Source organism: Archocentrus centrarchus, chromosome 16 (assembly GCF_007364275.1).
Source record: "Archocentrus centrarchus isolate MPI-CPG fArcCen1 chromosome 16, fArcCen1, whole genome shotgun sequence".
Lineage (NCBI taxonomy): Eukaryota > Metazoa > Chordata > Actinopteri > Cichliformes > Cichlidae > Archocentrus > Archocentrus centrarchus.
In genome coordinates, this window is record NC_044361.1 from 18,931,788 (window position 1) to 18,947,231 (window position 15,444).

At 43.1% G+C, this 15,444-nt stretch overlaps 1 protein-coding gene across 1 annotated transcript; it reads left to right on the forward strand.

The window, feature by feature from the left end:
* The first annotated feature begins 9,219 nt into the window (after positions 1–9,219).
* tent5ba (terminal nucleotidyltransferase 5ba) lies at positions 9,220–13,248 on the forward strand. The gene is given in 6 exon segments (XM_030750702.1): positions 9,220–9,634; positions 12,122–12,424; positions 12,426–12,504; positions 12,507–12,596; positions 12,599–13,072; positions 13,075–13,248. Coding segments are annotated over 6 exon segments (1,176 nt in total). The 5' UTR covers positions 9,220–9,478; the 3' UTR covers positions 13,149–13,248.
* The last annotated feature ends 2,196 nt before the right edge of the window (positions 13,249–15,444 follow it).

Here is a 15,444-nt window from a genome sequence, read left to right on the forward strand (position 1 = left end):
TTGCTGATGGTACACTGGAATTTCCACTTTGCGGCACAATAAAGGCTGTTTCTATTATATTCTATAACATGTAAACATGCTTTGCCTGTTTATTGAATTTCCTGCTTACTTTAATATTGAGAACATTTTCCTGACTAAAGTTAAGTTCAGAGTGCAGGATTTGTTATTGTATCAGACAATAAAAGAGCTGCCATAAAGTAGAAATGCATTGTGATCATGCAGAGATGATGGTTGCACAATAACCAGTAAAGGGCAACTGATCTTCGCAGGTTTGTTCACGGCCTGTAGCAGTGACATTAAAGTGACAGGGGAGAAGAGGCAGGTCAAGGTGACAGACAGCTAGATAGTGGATGCTGAGTCACTCATATTCCCAGCAGGTTGGACTTATTGCAAAGTCCAGTACAGCTTAGGAATACTTTGAGTGCTCCATACTGCTTATCATGTTTGCCAGTGTAATTCTGAGAGTTATGCAATCAGGGAAAGGTTTCAAAAGGATGGAGAGAGACAGAGAAACATTCTATATATAAATGCATGCCACAGGGGGTTTTAATTGTACCCTACAATGTTTTTGTGACTCTGGGATGAATGGCGAGTGGTTTGTTGGTTTAAAAACGTAGAGCACAACGTCTGTGCTCCAGCGTATAGCTTGTAACTCAGAGCAGCTTTTGGCCATGTGTGCAACAAAACTGCCCGTCTACTTTTGGTTACGGCACTACATAAATCAATCTGAAAAATCTCACATGGAGCTTTTAAGCCAACAAACGAACAAGCCAGGTTTGTTTTCTTTCAGAAGCTTGTTTTTCTCAGTATTCATAAACACCTCATAATCTAGTAAGTGTACTTTGTCCTTTTAGTCATAAAGGTTCTCGAAACATCCAGCTGACCCCGACCTGAAGAATGACAATTTCACTTTTGCCTGTAATCCTTCCAGGACAAAAGCTTTACTAAGAGGGGTCTAGACAATAATCCAAGAAACTGCCGCTGACATAACTTTATTTTTTTCATTTGGATAAGGGTTTTATTTAGTCTGACCGTTTGGGTAAAGCTGCTCTGCTGCTTTCACGTGTCGAGCTGTATCAGTTACACAAGTCAAGCATGACTATAACACAATCTGCTCGATAAATCTCTGCTTTGCTTGACCTCAAAGACATCCACTAAGTTGATGCGATTTGTCTCTAGCACCTTGTTTTTTTTGTTTTTCATTTCTTGTTTAATCTCCTCTTGGCCAGAGTTTTTCTGTAAGCTACTGGAGAGGGGCGAGAGGAGCAGGATTTCTGGGAATGAAAGCAGAGCTTGCTGCTAAATAGGGGTTCCCTCTTCCTTCTGGTAAATGAACCCAGGAGCGTAGGCAGCCAGCTCTTTCCCCTGGTGGCTTTTAATATAAAACCAGGCACACGTGTTGAGAAAATTACAGAATGTGTTTATTTTATATGCTTTTATGGTTTTGGATTTGTTGACTCAGTAGTAGATGTGCATTCTGGGCAGCTGTCGACTAGTTTCTACGTCCTTGCAGTATAGCTGGTTGGGTTTGATCAGTGGAAAACGATGCCAGTCATTTAACATCAGAAAAACTGGGAAGTGAAGTTACTGTTTTTGTTTTTTTCTTTTTAGTTGTATTTGATAAGGACATTTGTAACATTTAGGGACCCAGTCTGAGGTCGGTGTAGGGTCATGGCGATTTAAGTCTCAGTGACACTATTTGAGTTACATGTCCAAGAGGCAGAGGAGGAGGTGAAGCTGCCAGGCTCATACATTCCTGCACTTTGACACAGGTTCCTTTATAAGTAGGAATACATACAAAGCTATCCATATGCTTTGCTAAGACTTTATTACATAAAATAAACAAGGAAGTTGACTGGCTGGGGAGCTCTCCATTGAAATGAGTTTCTTATCTGTTGCTGACCTGCATGTGATTTTTTTTTTTTCTTTCTGTAACAGCCTGAACCTCTCACACAACTTCCCAACCATTTAATCAGGCCTATCTCACTTTATCAGAGAGTAAAGCGAAACAAGCCTTACATAACACATAGCCCAAGAATATATTTGGTTGAGCTTCAGAGCACTTCAACTATGCAATAACCTCTCTACCAAGTTACTGCCTGGGCTATGACCATACAGGACCTGTTTGACACACACTTTGAAACTGGCATAAAAGACAGTTCTGCCCCACATATGTGCAGGACATACAGAGGAATGAAACTGCCTTACTCTGAGACCTGAGGTGGAACGTTGTAAACATACATCTAAATCTGAATTTGTTCAGTATAAATAAGTGCAAAAGAGCACAGATGATCTTCTTAGCTGCTCTCACGATGTGCTGGAGGGTCCTGCGGCAAGATGCTGTGCAGGCGCTATACCACACTGTGATGCAGATGGTCAGGATGGTCTCAATCATGCCCCTGTAGAAAGTGCACATGATGGGGGCTGAAGCTCTGGCTCCTCGCAGGAGATTTGAATGCTCAGTTAGCAACAATAGTGAGACCTGGAGGGGCATGATTGGGAGAAATGGCTTACCTGATCTGAACCTGAGTGGTGTTCTTTTATTGGACTTCTGTGCAAACAACAGTTTGTCCACAATGAACAACATGTTCAAACATAAGGATGCATGTGGCACCAGGAAACCCTAGGTCATAGGTTGATAATTGATTTTCTAAGTATATCATCAGCTTTGTGGCCATATGTTCTGGACACTTGGGTGAAGAGAGGATCTGGGCTGTCAACTGATCAACACCTTGTGGTGAGTTGGGTCAGATGGTGGGGGTGGATGCTAGACAGACCTGACACACCTAAACGTATAGTAAGGGTGTGCTGGGAACCCCCGGCCAAGGCCCCAGTCCGCAAGATCTTCAACTCCCACCTCCAACAAAACTGTAGCATTTGGAGGGAGGCTGAGGACTTTGAGACTGAATGGACCCTGTTCTGCACCTCCATTGTTAAGGCTAGCTGCACGGAGCTGCAGTGTGGTCATTGCCTGTTATGGTGGTAATCCCTGAACCAGATTGTGGACACCTGAGGTGATGGGAGCCATCAAAATAAAGTCCTACTGGGGTCCTACTGGGCTTGGTTAGCCTGTGGGACTTTGGAGGCAATTTAAGGCCAAGCAGAATGTGCCCCCGGCAGTGGTTGAAGCAAAAAATAGGGTGTCGGAGGAGTTTGGTGAGGCCATGGTAAAGACATTTGGATTTCCTCTAAGCAATTCTGGGAACCCGTCAGGTGGCTCAGGAGAGGAAAGAAGCGTTCTACTCGCATGGTGTATAGTGTGGGTGGGGCTTTGCTGACTTCAACTGAGGATATAGTCAGGCAGTGGAAGAAATACTTTGAGGACCTCCTTAATCCCACTGACATGCCTTCTGTAGTGGAAGCAGAATCTGGAGAAGAGGGGGGATGACTTACCCATCACTGGGGGTGCTGTTACTGAGGTAGTTAAACAATTTCTTGGTGGCAGGGTCTCTGGGGTGGATGAGATTAGTCCTGAGCTTCTGAAGGCTCTGGATGTTGCAAGGTTGTCTTGGTTTACATGCCTCTGCAACATTGCATGGAGATCTGGGGCGGTGCCTCCGGACTGGCAGACTGGGGTGGCGGTTCCCATTTTTAAGAAGGAAGACTGGAGGGTGTGCTCCAACTATTGGGGAATCACACTACTCCGCCTCCCCAGGAAGGTCTATATCAGGGTGCTAGAAAGGAGAGTTTGTCTGTTTGTTGAACCTTGGATTCAAGAGGAACAATGCAGTTTTTGTCCTGGTCACGGAACATTGGACCAGCTCTTTATACTGTCAAGGATATTCCAGTGTGCGCTGGAATTTGCCCATCCAGTCTACATGTATTTTGTGGACCTGGAGAAGGCATTCGACCATGTCCTCGGGGTATCTTCTGGTGAGTACTACAGGAGTATGGTGTGCCCGGCCCATTATTAGAGGCCATTCAGTCCCATTCAGTGTACAATTGCAGAAAGAGCTTGGTCTGCATTGTTGGCAATATGTCAGACTCATTTCCAGTGGGTGTTGGACTCCAGGTGGAGCTTTTTGGAAATCATGTGGTCCTGTTGGCTTCATCAGGTGGTGGCCTGGAGTGGTTGGCAGCCAGCTGTGAAGCGTTGGGTATAATAATTAGCACCTTCAAGTCTGAGGCCATGGTCCTCAACTGGGTGCCCACGCCAGGTCAGGGACAAGTTGCTGTCCCAAGTGGAGGCGTTTAAGTATTATGAGGTCTCGTTCATGAGTGACTAGAGAGGGGAATGGGAGATTGATAGATTGATTGGGGCTGTGGCTGAAGTGATGCAGGCGGTGCACCAGTCCTTCATGGTAAAAGGATAGCTGAGCATTAAAGTAAAGCTGTCAATTTACCAGTTAATTTATGTCCTTACCCTCACCTATGGTCATGAGCTTTGGGAAGTGAAAGAACGAGATTGCACATACAAGCTGTGGAAATGAGCTTCCTCTGAAAGGTGGCTAGCCTCTCATGTACAGAAAGGGTGAAGAGTTTAGTAGCTACTCCTCCACATTGAAAGGAGCCAGTCCAGGTGGTTTGGGCATGGGCATGGGTGCCCCTTGGGTGAGATGTTCCAACCAGGAGGAGGCCCTGGGGCAGAATCTGGACATGCAGGAGAGATTATATCTCTCAACTGGCCTGGAAACGCCTTGGAGTTCCCTTGAATAAGCTGGAGGAGGTGGCTGGGGAAAGGGAGATCTGAGTTTCTCTGCTTAGACTGCTGCCCCTGTGACTCAACCCCACATAAGTGGAAGATGCATGGAAGGACATTTAAATGTAAATCTACACTTTGGTTCCCTTACTTTATCCACTGAATTAGTTCAGATCTCTTTCCTTAAATGTTCACACTTACCATACAGCATTTGTAGTTCTGGCTTTTATTAGGTACACCAATGGGAACACAATCTTAAGTCTGGTTGCAATGGGACAGCATACGTCATAGTTTGATTTTAGTCTAACAATAGAAACAAAGCTTAAATCAGATAAAGAGTAAAAGTACTAAAAGTAAGAGTAAATGTGTTTACTTTTTCAAAGTTTAGCTTTTTTTTTTTAACTTAACAGGAGCAGGTGTGGACAGAGCAGAGAGTGTATCCGCAGCATAAAGCTCATTGAATACCTAGTGTGTTTTGGTGTGTTCATTTGTTCCAGCAGTACTCCAGTTCACTTCAGTACTACTGTAGTCAATCAAGCTGGCAAGAGAGGGAGCTTGACGTCAGTAGCACAGCTGCTTTCGTAACCTTGCTCCACAGTGTCATAGATTTTTTTCATATGGAGCAATCTGGAAAAGTAAACTTACTCTTATCACACATTCCCTCTATCTCAGGTAGGTCCCAGTGTCCGGGATGACTGGTCAACTCAACCAGGTTGTGTAGGAAGGTTATCTGCTACGGTGGCAGACTGATCCTAAAAAACAAAACAAAACAAAACAAAACAGCAAAAAACAGAAAAGAAAGAAAAGCAACTGTTCATGTGCAAAAATCAGAGTAGATTGTGATTCAAAATTACACTCGCAGTGTCATGTCACACATGGAGCAGCTGCATCACTTTTTTAGCTACACTGTCCAAAGTTACACATGACACACTGTCTAATAATAGCACACATTTGGTGTGCTTGTATAACATGTCTCAATGTGCTCAGTGTGAAATTAAAAAAAAAAAAAAAAAGTCCTTTGGGGGAAATAATTCACTTAGATTGTAGCAGCCCTGACAGACACAACTCATCCACTGTGACAGCCACACTGTTATCTGTGTTCACACAGTTGATTACTGTGGCAACATCAGTTTTCAACCGCTTTTTACGACACGCTTTGACGTCCAGTCGTGTCCCATTCACTTGAGAGAAGCCCGCTCGGCTGCACCGTTCATCTTCTCGCTGAAGTGTTTGACAACAACAACAGTCGCTATCTGATGCTTTTTATCAGCCTCTGAGGATGGAAGTAGTCAAGGAAATTAATTCAGAAACGTCACAGAATTTCATTTAGGTTTTAATATTATCTACTCGCGCCTGCCAGATTTCCACGAAATGTTTGATTGTGGTTTGAAATGGAACATACGCCTGTCTGTGTCATTTGTTTAAGGTGTGTTTAAATACTGGCTATCTCACCACTCCTACAAGACTCACAGGCTAAGTTGTCATAGTTCCACCAGGATGTCAAACTTGTGTATAAATGGAGGGTCCAATAACAATAACACAGACATGAATTAACAAAAGGTGAGCTCGGAAATGAAAACTGCTCTAAGATACAGACAGTTTGTGTAAACTATACTTTTGTTCCATTGCATGAGAGTCTTTCCTTCTCATCCAGGAAGGGTCCCCCTCTGACACGGGGCTGTGAGGGAACCTGAGAATGTCAAGTGAACTGACATTTATCTGCCTTCATTGTTCTCTCGTCGCCAAGTGTTTCACATTCAGGTGAATTGGTGGCTCTGCTCCCAGGAGGTACAGCTGCCACATGGTGGGCTATTTATAGATGAATGACGCAGATGTCTCACATCAGTACCCAGCAAGACCCTCAGCTGGGGACGCCTCTGCCCAGATGCTGTTGCCACACAAATGGGATTTTATTGACATCACGGGATTTGAATGAACGACACGGTGTTGTCAACTTCCAGCTGTGCATTTGCCTTACAACACCTGAATATTGTTTGAACCAAATCAAATACACACATTTGGAGAAGACTTTATAATGTGCGTGCGTGCGTGCCTGCGTGTGTTTCCATCCGTCCTGTGTTTTATTACCAAATTACTAAAAACACAAACAGGTCAATCATGAAATGAACTTTACTCTCGTAAAAGTTTTACAGGTGCACAAACATGTCGCGTTGACAGACATGTGACGTGGGAATTTATAAATAATTATATATCTTAAAAGAGGAAATTACCTAACTTATCGCCTGCATTGTTCACTGACAAATTATATGGCAGGACAATCCGAGGGCCTTCACTGAGAGAGTAACGTCTGCTATTGTGCGTAATGTCTACGTTTGCGTGAGCTCCCTCATTAAAGGATATTTAGTGCATTTAAACACACAATAGGCTGCATGCAAAACAGGATGTACAGTTAAAGACAACAACAGTTTGGCCCAGTGTGGTCCCTTCCTGTAAAAAAGTGGACAGGTTTTGTGGACAGTCCTGACTAGTACAGAAAGAATAAGGCATGAAAGCTGTCAAATGTTCTGCTAAGACCAGAGGGATGACTCTGTGCCAAATCAAATCAAAACTCAATCAGCACCACAAGTAAGGAACAGAAAGCAATGGCAGTAAAAAGCCTAGTGGAAATCTGAAAGGGCATCAGGGGTTATCGGAGTCTTTTCATAAACACCTGCACAGCCATGAGCAAATTAAATGGGTGGATGAATAAACATCTCACATATCCACTTTCCATTTTAAACTTTCACTAAAGATGATAATGGCATTTAATAATGTGTGCTGAGCAAGCAAGAACTTTGAGTTCTTGCAGCCTTTTATCCGAGTTTAAATACTAACAATCAGCCTCTGGATTTCAACAAAAAAGATAATAGATTTACACAATGTTTTATCAACTAATTCTTTCTTTCTTTTTTGCATTCTGTGTTATTTTTGTTGGCCACAATAGAGGGTTGGGTGAGGAAGATTCATGACTGTATGAGACGTACACGCTTACTGGTTCCATGGGTGCGAAAAGAGTAAAGAGCAGCCAGCTAAACAAATTAACTTGATTTATTGATCATCAGCAAGTGTAAGCGCCTCTACTTCTGGGAACAATGTCCTTTGGACAGATGAGACCAAAGTGGAGATGTCTGGTCATAGCGTAAAGTGCCGCACACAGCATATCAGCACAAACACCTCATACCAACTATCAGCACGGTGGTGATGATTTGGACTTGTTTTGCAGCTGTAGGACCTGGGCACCTTGCAGTCATTGAGTCAACCATGAACTTGTCTGTATTCCAAAGTATGCTAGAATCAAACGTGAAGTCATCTGTCTGACAGCTAAAGCTTGGCCCAAACTGGGTCACACAGCATGACAATGATCTCAACCACAGCAGCAAAGCTACAACACAATGGCTGAAAAAGAAAGGAAAGGCTATAATGCCCCAGTCAAAGTTTAGACTTCAACCTGACTGAAATGAGGTGGCGGGACCTTAAGAGAGCTGTACATAAACAAATGCCTGCAAACTCGAATGAACTGAAGCGTTCACATTGTGAGAGACTGATAAAGTTCAATTCAGTTCAATTCAAATCAACTTTATTTATCTAGCGCCAAATCACAACAAACGGTCGCCTCAAGGCGATTTATATTGTAAGGTAAAGACCCTACAGTAACTACAGAGAAAACCCAACAATCAAAACAACACCCCATGAGCAAGCATTTGGCGACAGTGGGAAGGAAAAACTCCCTTTTGACAGGAAGAAACCTCCGGCAGAACCAGGCTCAGGGAGGGGCAGTCATCTGCCGCGACTGGTTGGAGCTGAGGGGAGAGTCACAGCGAAAACGATTACTTCAAGTTATTACTGCTTACACACTGCTGAATGATGGGGTGTACTTAGTTTCCAAACTGGGACCTGGAAGCAAGAGCTTTCAATATGATAAATAAAACAGAAAAGCAGAAAATAACTGATAATCATTTTGTGTTCCTTCTATTGTTTGTAAATTACTAGGTTTTTGTTTAGACAAAGTACAAAAAAAGATTGTGTTTTAAACCTATCAGAGTTAGTAGATATACAACTGCTGACAGTTAGACACAAGTTTGTTTTAAAGGGCCACAAGCCAAGAAGGGTATGAAACTGATTTCATGACTGCAAAGACACAAAGCTGAGTCTGCTGAAGCCTTCCAGGAAAGCCTCAGACTTTGTTCCGTCCTTATGGTTGCTCCTAAGATCAGCATGATCCATTAAATGCATGCTAGTGAAGTTGTGTGCTGCAGGAAAAACATCCTGTATGCTCTGCAAATATTATAATCTATGGCATCAGTCACGGACGTGAATTACTAATAGCTGCTACTTCTAGAAGAACCGGAGCTGTTGTGATGTAGATAAGAGGACTGCTGGTTTGAAGGAAAACCCTGATGGTATGCAGGGTGCACCGCAGATGGAGCAGAGAGGGAGCTGTCAAGTACGTCACACGAAGGGTGTTCCCTGCGGGCAGGGCAGGGCGTCCATAATCAATGACCAAACACAGCAGCCAATCACAGGACTCATGCTAATGAAGACCCTTTAAACTCTCCGGACCTTTCTTATGAATCGACTCTTTGCAGACTTGACCGAATTTTAGAGGCACGCACACATAGGAGGAAACTGCTTCTCCCACTCAAACCTCCACATCTGAGACTAAACTTTTCCGCCCCCTCCACTCTTCTCTTCAGTAGTAATACCCGGATCTGCTCGCCGCTCACACAGGAATATCTCACTGAGGAGAGAAGACGCAGAGCTCAACTGAGAGGAAACGTTGATTCACACTGTGCTGATTTCTTTCCTGGGGGAGGGGGGGACTTGAAAGTCGACATCGCCATGTCTGGTTCTGGTGCGTCGGATCACAGTCGGCGGTTCTGTGTGCTGTCTTGGGATCAGGTGCAGCGCTTGGACTCGATCCTGGGCGAGGCTATCCCCATCCACGGCCGGGGAAACTTCCCCACTCTCTCCGTGCAACCCCGACAGATTGTCCAGGTACGAACACTGAATATGTACACTGAATATATATATATATATATATATATATATATATATATATATATATATATATATATATATATATATATATATATACACACAGCAGTTTGTCCTTTTCTTTTTCTCATCTTCCCCTTAAGAAAAAAAAAAATATCTCAACCAAATAACCTTTTTTTTCTAAACGTATTCAGTACATTAAATGCCAAAAATAATCGGTGTTGTACTTTCTTGAACTCTGGAAACCCCTCAACGTCCCTTGGTGGCCTGCTGATCCATTCAGGATGTAACCCTCTTGGTTCCTTGGCTCCTTCCTTTTAAATTGTATTTCCATAGCACACTGCATCATAATTTTGTTTACTTTGTTTCCTCGTTCTGAGGTTAAGTCTGAATTTCTCTGTGGAACAGTGTTATTTATTTCATAGGATATTCCTGTCTCAAACTTTCAAAGTTTCCTGCAAAGGTTTGGTTACTTCATCTTTTTACTTTGTAGTGTTTGATGATAATTTACTGGCAGTTTCCATCACATTCAAACTGAAGGAAACATGCTATATATACTGGCTTAAGCCTGGCCCCAAAGTCCTGCCACATTTCCAGCCTGTTATGCATTGTAGCTGGATCACATTTCACTTCCCCTGTGGTGTCTCTCTTGGGGTTTGGCAATGCATTAAAGTGCTAAGAAAATGGCATGCTAGAATTTCAAAATGTACATACATCTGTTAAAGAATCCCCTTTTTTCCATTTCATTTATTCATCAACATATTCAAGAGGAGCTCAACAAGCATGTGAGCCCAGGAGCTACATGCTTGTGGTCGTGGAAAAGATGAATGCTCCATTGAACATGCATAAAAGCCTTAAATGCAGGTTTGAGACCCAAAAGAAGGGACACTCAGGCTTACTCTGGATTCATGGGAACCCTGTATGGATTTATGATTTGTTTAGGGAAAGGCTGAACACTGATCACTAATGAATCTCCTGGTAAGACATATACAATGAAGCTATGGATCCTTAATGGATTTTTAATTGATTTAGATGAGTGCCTTCTATGTTATGCATGTGGACCTTCGTCCAGCTGCAGGGTTAGCAATGTAACAACGTTGCATCCAATGCAGCACCATGAAACCTTGCAGGAGTTACAGTGCTACAACTGTTGCTTCAGAAGTCAGACCTGTGGTGCAGGACTTATTAATGAACAACACACATTTTAATTTGTTCCTTTTTTAAAAAAAAAAAAATTATTATTATTATTACCACTAATATTATTGTCTCTAAAGAAGGGAGATAGACTAGTTTAGATGGAGCTGGAGTCTTGTTTCTTGGAGGATTTGATGTTCAGCCAGCAGAGTAATACCTGTACTTCCACGGGAAGGAAGGCGTCTTAACTACTCACCTGCATCCAAGCATGTAGAAGAGAAGAAAAGCATTCAGTGTAGGCCCGACTGTGAATTTTGCTCTGTGTGATCTGGCAGATAAGGGCAGCCACAAAAGCAACTAGAAACCACATTATCATTGCTTCTGATTGGAATTTGAACCCAATTGGCAGCACTTTATGGCCAAATTTTTGCAATGCTCCTTGTTCTGTTATAATTTTGTCCCTCCATCCTGTGATGGGATGACTTGTCTTCAAGTGTTTGTCGGTCTGTAGCCTGACCCAGTATGTATTAATAGCACTGTCATGTTATCTGATCACCATGGGAGGGATTGTCAACAGACACTAATCTGACAGGTTAATGGCAGTAGGAAGATTTAGGATTGCATGCGCGGTGTAACATTTAATTTGTGCAGCAGGTTTGACTGTTTCAGTTTCCGAAATACTTTAGAATCCAAGTGCAGCTAACACAATTAGTCAGCTAGGCACATATTTGCACATCAACTTTAGCATTAAATCCACTTGCTGTGTATACACTTCAAGTGTCAGACTTCACAAATAGGCTGACTGATATAACAAGGAAGCTGCAGCTCTTAACACCTGATACGTTAAACACTTCCAAATGTTTGAGAACAGAATGTTTTATGGCACATGTGATGTGTTATTTCTCTCCAGGCATGTAAGCTGAATCCATCTTTGATGGCTTATTTTAGGACTCAGACCTTTCCCTTTGTACCCGATAGCGGTGATGTAGATGATCTTTTATGCCACTTTTTAAATATCATACTAATCACTGAAGGAAGGAAAGGAAATGCTACTGACCCTTAATGACCTTATTGCTGTGACTTTGATCAGAAAGTCTGATTCAGAGGGAGATGGACCTGGAGCGCACACTTTGCATCTCTGCAGGACTCTTTATATTTCATTCAGACCGAAGCTGATGGTGCTAAAATGGGCTTTTATGAGCAGTGCTGTTGAGCTTGCCCTTGCCAGCTATTGATTGCCCATGTAGAGCTTATTTGGACGTATTTCAAGAATTTGACTTCTTTATCTTTTTAGATGTATGTGCGATCCATTTCTGATACTGAAAAGATTGTGTTTGTCTTGTCCCTGCCCAGGTTGTGCGAGCGAGGCTGGAGGAGAGAGGTGTGTGTGTTAAGGATGTGAGGTTGAACGGCTCAGCTGCCAGCCATGTGCTCCATCAGGACACAGGACTGGGCTACAAGGACCTCGACCTGATCTTTGGTGTGTCGCTGAAAGATGACCAGGCCTTCCGTCTGGTGAAAGACGTCGTGCTGGACTCCCTGTTGGACTTCTTGCCAGCTGGGGTCTCTAAGGAGCGCATCACAGCACTAACCCTCAAAGAAGCCTACGTACAGAAACTTGTGAAAGTCTGCAATGACACGGACCGCTGGAGCCTTCATCTCGCTGTCCAACAACACCAGGCAAGAATGTGGAGCTTAAGTTGTGGACTCTTTACGGCGGCAGTTTGAATTCAGTGTTACTCCTTCCAGATTTGCCTTGATTCTCTGCTGTTGTTTGACCGCTGCTCTGAGACGCCAATGTCTGAGAGCTTTCACCCCACCGTGATTGGGAAAGTGTGTACGGGGACTTCAAGGAGGCTATGGAACATCTGTGTCAGAGGACCATAGCTACTCGCACCCCTGAAGAAATCAGAGGGGGGGGCTTATTGAAGTACTGCCACCTGCTTGTGCGAGGCTTTAGACCCTCGTCAGAGGCGGACATGAAACAGATGCAGCGCTACATGTGCTCACGCTTCTTCATCGACTTCCCTGACATAGGTGAGCAGCAGAGAAAGCTCGAGGCTTACCTGCAAAACCACTTCGCTGGGATGGAGCACAAACGGTACGAGTGCCTCATGACTCTGCACCAAGTAGTGAACGAGAGCACCGTGTGCCTGATGGGCCACGAGCGGCGCCAGACGCTCAGCCTCATCTCCATGCTGGCGCTGAAGGTGCTCGCTGAGCAGAATGCTATCCCCACTGTAACGAATGTCACCTGTTATTACCAGCCAGCGCCGTATGTGCAGGACATTAACTTCAGTAATTATTTATTGCGCATGTGCAGCCACCGCAGGTCACTGCGTGCAGTACTTCATATCAGACATGGCTGCCCTGCAGCTGAGCTGGTGTCAAGGCGCAGAAAATCACTGTGTCTCCATCACTATTTCAAAGGATGTGGACTGAAAACAAACAAAGAACCCATTTGCCAAATGTGACTTGACGAGAACAATCCTGTACTGCTGTACACCTGATTGAGCCGACGTTTTTATTTTTTTTCTTTATTTTTTTCCACTTGTTTCTTTTGCAAGACGTCGTAAGATTGCTGGTCATGTCTGAGATGTAGCCATAATATTTAAGTATTACCAAAAAAAAAAAAGAAGGTCTTTAAAACTTTGTCAGGAGTGCATTTTTGAGGATGCAGACATTGAAGCTGGTGGGTTTTTTTTTTTCATACTCTGGCTTCATTTTATCCTTTCTTTTTTTTTAATTTTTTTTTTTTTAAATTGCCATACCGGACCAAAGATGTATTTGTTCTTCTGAAAGGGAATGTAGTTAAACGTCCAAGTGCCTACAAATGAACCACAAAATGTTCTAAAAACATCTGTAAAGTGAGAACTGTGCATCCAGTGTTTTCTAGATCACTCTCTCTCTTTTCACGAACAGAAGCATTCATTTTTGTGAGATTAAAAAAGAAAAGAGAATTTTTTTTTTGTACTGTGGTTATTTTACGCTGACCTATAATTCTTGATATTTTAATCTTTGGTTCTAAGGGCTGCAGTTAGTTGAAGCTGGTCATTATCTGAGCTGCTTCAAAATTCACACAGTCAAGTTTTATATTGTTACGTGTCCACAATAAATGGCGTGCTTTAGCTGAGATGAGACACACACACACACACACACACACACACACACACACACACACACACACACACACCACACACACACACAGTGACTCAAAGTCTGCCCTCCTTTCTTGTCCATGCTTAATAAACTGATGATGGCTCATTTACAGTAACCAGGACCATTGAAATGCATACACTGCTGACTGGAGTGAGTTGCATTTGTTAAACTGGGCTGAGGATCCATTACAATCTGAGGACATGAACCATAAGGAGGCTTTTCTAAAGCACAATGGCTTCTCTCTGTGATACTAAAGCTTAATAACAAAGGCTGGCTTGTTCTCCCACCCATGTTACTGCTGGAAACCCAGCCCTGTTTTCTTGAATGATACTATATCCATGTCATTCGTCTGAGTCAGAATCAGAAATCTTAAAGGCATACCCTTTTTAACACTGGGAGTGACACAGCCCATATAGATTAATAGTGGACCGCAGATCTTAACAAGCTGTGCCTGTCTTATTTGGAGAATGATTGCATCTACTGTGAAAACTGAGAACAAAAAAAAAAAAGCATCATTTTGCCATATGTGACTCACACACATGTGTTCCTTTTTCACACTGAACTCCTCACTCCTTCTCGAAAGGCAGAGTTAGACATGTGGTATTATTAAAGCGATGCAGAGCCCTATGTTTGCATAAATCTGTTAAATGCAGGGTACTGGTCTTGGTCACAGAGTCGGGTCGCTGGGTAACAGTGCTGGAGCCAATATAAAGTACAGTAAGCCTGCTAATGTTTGTTATATGAAATTCTTTTACTTGTGTCATGTTCCTTTTCACACATGGACAGATTAGCCTGTTTAGGGACAGCAGACTCCCAGCGCCTTCAAATGCACAGAAAGACTTGGTGTTCTTTTCTGGTATTTTACAAGAAAGGCAGAGGTAATGCAGTCATATTTTCTTTTTGCAACTCCTTGATTTTGATTGGTCGACAATAGATCTAAGAGTTAATGAAGGTTCCTGGGGAAACACGGTGCTGTGTTCATTAGCACCATCACCTCACAGCAAGAAGGTCCTGGGTTTGAATCCACCAGCCAGCTAGGGCCTTTATGGAGTTTGCATATTTTCTCCGGGTACTCCAGCTTCCTCTCACAGTCCAAAGAAATGCACGTTAGGCTGACTTCATTCTAAATTGGCTGTAAGTGTGAATGATTGTCTGTCTCTTTGTGTTAGCCCTGCGGTGGATTGACAACCACCTCTTGCCCTGTGACAGCTGGGATAGGCTCCACCCCAACCGTGACCCTGAATTGAATAAGTGGAAGAAAATGGACGGTTCCAATGTTATACCTTTGCAGGTTGTGAGACGTCATGTCCTCTCTATGATGCACATAAATGCACTGTTTATAAAAACTTACACTCCTTATTCATCATCTTTTCCATGTTCATCCCTGAACATGATTATCCTTTCTTCCTCCCTATAAAATGAGAGTTTCAAGAACATTGAAATTTTATGAGCCGAAGGGTTACTCTGGGTGTAAATAGCAACAAGCTGACTGGAAATGATTTCTTGCTGGTTTGAAC